This window comes from Trachurus trachurus, assembly GCF_905171665.1.
Source record: "Trachurus trachurus genome assembly, chromosome: 7".
Lineage (NCBI taxonomy): Eukaryota > Metazoa > Chordata > Actinopteri > Carangiformes > Carangidae > Trachurus > Trachurus trachurus.
Genome location: NC_139901.1, coordinates 23,129,227 through 23,134,160, shown reverse-complemented (window position 1 = coordinate 23,134,160; position 4,934 = coordinate 23,129,227). Strand labels below are relative to the sequence as shown.

At 43.7% G+C, this 4,934-nt stretch overlaps 1 protein-coding gene across 1 annotated transcript; it reads left to right on the top strand.

Moving 5' to 3' along the window:
• Positions 1-1,187: 1,187 nt before the first annotated feature.
• birc7 (baculoviral IAP repeat containing 7) lies at positions 1,188-4,708 on the top strand (the record flags this gene model as incomplete). Its single annotated transcript, XM_083976321.1, has 7 exons — positions 1,188-1,728; positions 2,330-2,429; positions 2,558-2,639; positions 2,807-2,852; positions 3,616-3,825; positions 4,266-4,331; positions 4,509-4,708. The coding sequence occupies 7 exons, from the start codon at positions 1,188-1,190 to the stop codon at positions 4,706-4,708; spliced, it is 1,245 nt and encodes a 414-aa protein (XP_083832447.1).
• Between the last annotated feature and the right edge of the window lie 226 nt (positions 4,709-4,934).

Below are 4,934 nucleotides of genomic sequence, written 5' to 3'. Positions count from 1 at the left end.
CACTAGCAATGCGTTTCGGTTTGCTCCGTCCGCCAGAGCGGACGGACCAATCAGCGAACAGACGGGTAAGTGAAGGCGATGACGTTGAACTCAAGCGCTCAAGATTAACCTATGAGTTTAACCGGTGTATAGCACACGTGACCACCAAGCAGCAGCGATTAGTTGAAGCAAATGTAAGCAACCGCCTCCCGGAAGCAAACGAATCCCTATGGCTCGTGTTCAGACCGCTATATGAAATGTAATGAAGTAAGCGGCTGATGCATCAGGCTAGCTACTTACAGCCTTGGATGGAAATATATGAACTTCTACTGAGCCAGATCCACGTGGGATTATGACACAGTGGTGTTATAACTACAAATGATAATATGATCCCAAGCTTCCCCCACTTCACTATGAGTTCACTTAAAATTCAACAATAAGGCCATGTCCCATACATAAAGCTTCTGTGATGACAAAGGCCTCCATATGGCAGCTTTTTAGCTAGTTTAAAACTTGTCTACTTCTCTCTGTTGAGCTCAAAGGGTTAGAACCTATGAATCGAAACCACTTTTGGATATAATTACTTTTTGTGTTTGTTTAGTTTGTTATAGAGACTCATCTTCATTGTTAATGTTACTACAGGTGCAGATGGAAGAGAAATCCTGTCCGGCTGTTGAAGACACAAACACCCACCAGAGAGAAAGGTCGGTGTCAACACGATTACAACAAGCAGAAAGAAAAAGCCACCCTTGAGCTTCGCATGCTTTGAAAGGTCAAGTTTTCTTTTCTGTGTAAGATAAAATCTGTGAAGATTTGTTGAAATCAAACAACAAACCCCTCACTGAAAAGCACCAAGTATTTAGTCTATTCCTGTACAGAGTCATATGTCGTATGGTTTATTGTTACTAAGTTGTATCCTGTATGTTTTAATGTGTGTGTGTGATATCTTTTAATAGTCTTATTAGTTGTAAGGCTTTAATAACCCTGTAAAATTATTAACATGGTGAGCCATTTTCCCTAAGAGGCAGAGTAACATTCAGGCTGTCATTCATTCAAGCATCAATGAGCATACATTCTGGCATTCAGTGGCTTTTCTGGAAAGCAGTCTCCTGTAGGCCAATGTGCAGGCCCCCACAGCTGATCATATTATTTCAGTCAGTGTGCTGCACTCACCTTCAGTTCGCGCTCCACTATGGACCGCAAAAGGGATGACTGGCACGAGACAGCAAGAGAAAGGAAAACCTTCATGCCACAGAATGACGGATGACAGGAGTACTATGCTGCACATTCTTGAGGAGCCTCAGATGCGGGGGGAAGGAGAGAGACTTCGAACTTTTGACAGCTGGCCAACGGATGCACCTGTCACATCTGGAGAGCTGGCCAAGGCGGGCTTCTTCTTTCTTGGCCCTGGGGATAAAGTCCAATGTTTCTGCTGCGGAGGGATTTTAAGATGTTGGGTGCACGGGGACAGCCCGGTCGCAGAGCACAAGAGGCATTTCCCCACGTGTAGCTTCATACTGGGCCGGGCCGTGGGAAATATTCCTCTCCAGGTTGGATCCTCGGACTCCGTGGATGGCCAGTTATTGAGTCAGCTCCAGAGGATGACCATGGATGATCAGGGGACAGCTGGACAAGCGGTCTACCCGGAGATGGAGGCAGAGGATTCCCGGCTCACCACCTTCCACAACTGGCCCACCGAGGCCTCAGTCCAGCCGGATATTCTCGCCAGGGCAGGATTTTTCTACACAGGTGCCTGCTATGAAACCTAATAACATTTATATCCCAAACATCTGCTTTGTTTAATATTTTATGAGCAACATTTGAGTATCCATGAGTATATATCAGTGAAATATTCAGCACTGAGCCAGTCGCTGCTAGAGCGACCTCTCTTTGTGAGAGAGTTAATGGCACAATTGTCCTGCTGAGTCATGAGTTGTGGACAGAACAACCTGGACAAAGCTGGGGCTGCTAAAGAAGTAGGGCTCCACAGCTTCAGGCAACACACAGCGTGTTGACACAATATCATGAAAACCTATATATACAAAGTCATGCAACTGGATAAAGTCACCCAAAGTGGCCCAAGCAATTCACCTTTGTTGTAATATTTTGTTTATGACATTTATACTTGGTATAAAATCAGACATTTAAGATGAGTTTGGTGTATGTTTTGTTGTCAATTTAGGAGCAACAGGAGGAAAAGGCTCGCACACTGATCAAAAATGGCAATGTCCACCAGAGAGCGCAAACACCTTTTCTCCTTTTTGTTGTCAATTTAGAAACAGAAATGCTGTGTAAGGATCTTCTCTGTGTCATTAGCCTCCTCTCTCAGTCATCTCCTTCATCCTGACAGGACACGGTGACAATGTCAAATGCTTCTACTGTGATGGAGGGCTGAGAAACTGGGAACCAGGAGACGACCCATGGCAGGAACATGCCAAGTGGTTTCCACGGTAACAACAGGACCTGTCAATGCCACATACAAAGACAACTGTTGAATGATTTACCAAATGTGTTTTGTTTTCTCTCTCTCTCATCGATGCTTTGAAAGATTATAAAACTGCGTATTTATATTCCTCAGGTGTGAGTTTTTAATCCAGACCAGGGGTCAGGAGTACATCAGCAACATACAAGATACTCATTTCCATCTGGGTGAGACTGTGGTGAGAACCTTTGTCCCACTTATCGAGATAAAAGCATCATCATATCAGCATTGTCACACTGCAGACAAAAAGAATAATTCCACATTAATAAATGACAGGTTTGCTATTCCTGCATTTAAATCATTCATGACATCCATTGTGAGTTTGGCATATGATTACTTTTCAAGGGTGGATCACAGACCTCCACAGGCAGAGACATCGGCTCCAGAAATGGTAAGTCATATAACCCCCTCCCCCCCAAAAAAGACAGAGAATGAAGGATCTGCACCAAAAACATTTTCAAAAAAAAAAAAAAAATCCCCCTGTCATTTCTGCTGTGTAGACTGTGATAACAAGGTAGCAGTCTCCCACTTTGATGCAAATCATCAAAGTGTCAACATCCACTCCTGCTTGCTCACACAAAAGTGGAAAGGTAGAGCAAACATTTTGAGTTACACTGCAGGTGGTGGGAATGGAGGAAAAAAAGAGGGCTGCAGACGGTTCATTGAATTATTCTTAGATCATCATGGGAGTAGCTACCACCTCGGTTGAAGCATGGATTTGAAGGATAAAAGCAGACCTTGCACAAGCGCTACTTAAATCCCCCAAATGAGACTCTGAACACACTCAGTAGGTTCATTATTACTTTTTTTTTTTTTTGCAAGGCTGCTGAAAATGAAATAACGGGATGTTCAATTACCTGAGCTAATGTTTGCTCTCAGGTTGCTGTAATTAGGGAGCGCTATGGAAACCATGGTTGCAGGGCAGTCATGAGAAGGCAATTATTCCATACAATGAAGGCATCACAATTAGAATCCATTTCAGCAGATATACAGAAGAGATCTGTGGTTTGAAATGTTAATATATTGGCAGACAAAGGTAAGCTGCACAATTTGCAATTTATTTGCCCACTTATCTAGACTGTATAGTATGTGCAGCTAAATTGAACCAATTGTCCACCAGTGGCTGCCACCTCACCTTTCCTCTCGTCTCACAGATATGGTCGGAAGTCTGGGCGCTTCCTCAGCCATGCTCTCTCCCGTGGTGCAGACTGTGCTTCAGATGGGCTTTGAGGCCAATCTGGTGGAGAGCCTGGTCCAGACCAAGTATCTTTTGACAGGTCAACACTACACCTCTGTATCTGACCTGGTCACTGATGTGCTGCAGGCCGAAGAGGAGGACAGACAGAGGGGCCCTCAGACCAGAGGTAGCATTTTTTTTATACTTTCTTCCGCTACTAAACGAGGAAATATGGTACTTTCCACTTCACCAGGTATAGGCAGCAGTTACATCAGATCAATATTTTCTATCAAAGCATGCTTATATGAAGCCTATAAAACACAATACTTTTTTTTTTGGTTTTTAGACATTTCGCTGCTTTAAAATCTCAACAGGGATCAGAGTTTTGAGGCAGAACGTAGTTTATTCTTCTTTCCTTCCCTATGAATCATTTCACGATTTATGTTGTGACCCATTTGGGGAGGTCTGAATCATAATGTGCTGCTGGAGGTCCATATTTTTACTCATGTTTTGAGCATCTGAAATAGTCTTACTATTGCACTTTGTGTGACTTCCATTTGGGAGCATGTTGATATGTCACAACGGAAGTTCATGTTTATTGTCTTCATTCACGTTCATGTGCTTCAGAGCCAGAGACGCGGCAGGGCCCCAGTGCTGGAAATGTGAGGACACAAACACCCGTCAGAGAGAAAGGTCAGAGGTCAACATCTTCGAAAACTACCAGAAACACACTTTAAACCATGATCTGCTTAAATATGATTGCTATATCCTGCAACAACCAGGGTTCAGGCACTCAGCTGGGAGATACAAAAATAATGTGTTTATGTGTTCATCTGTTTTTCTTTATTCTCTGTGTGGTCTGTCAAACAGTGAAGGACCCCAGTCCAGAGGAGCTGCTGAGGCAGCTGCAGGAGGAGAGGACCTGTAAGGTTTGCATGGACAAGCTGGTGTCCATCGTCTTCATCCCCTGTGGTCACCTGGTGGTGTGTGGAGACTGTGCTGCCAGCCTGCGTCACTGCCCCATCTGCAGAGCTGTCATCAGAGGCAGTGTCCGCGCTTTCATGTCCTGAAGCTGTAAAGACAAGCTGCTGCTATACAGGTGTTGCATGAGCGGCCTTGAGTTTCGCTCCAACTCATTTCCCCCCTTGTACTGATAAAAAAAACAAAAATCAAGAGTGCTGGTTGCTTGTTTTGTCAGAGCTCACACATTATTTTCTATAATAAACATTTTAAGCTGATTGTGTTTTCTCATTTTTCCCCGAAAAGTTTCAAATAAACAAAATATCTATTAAACAA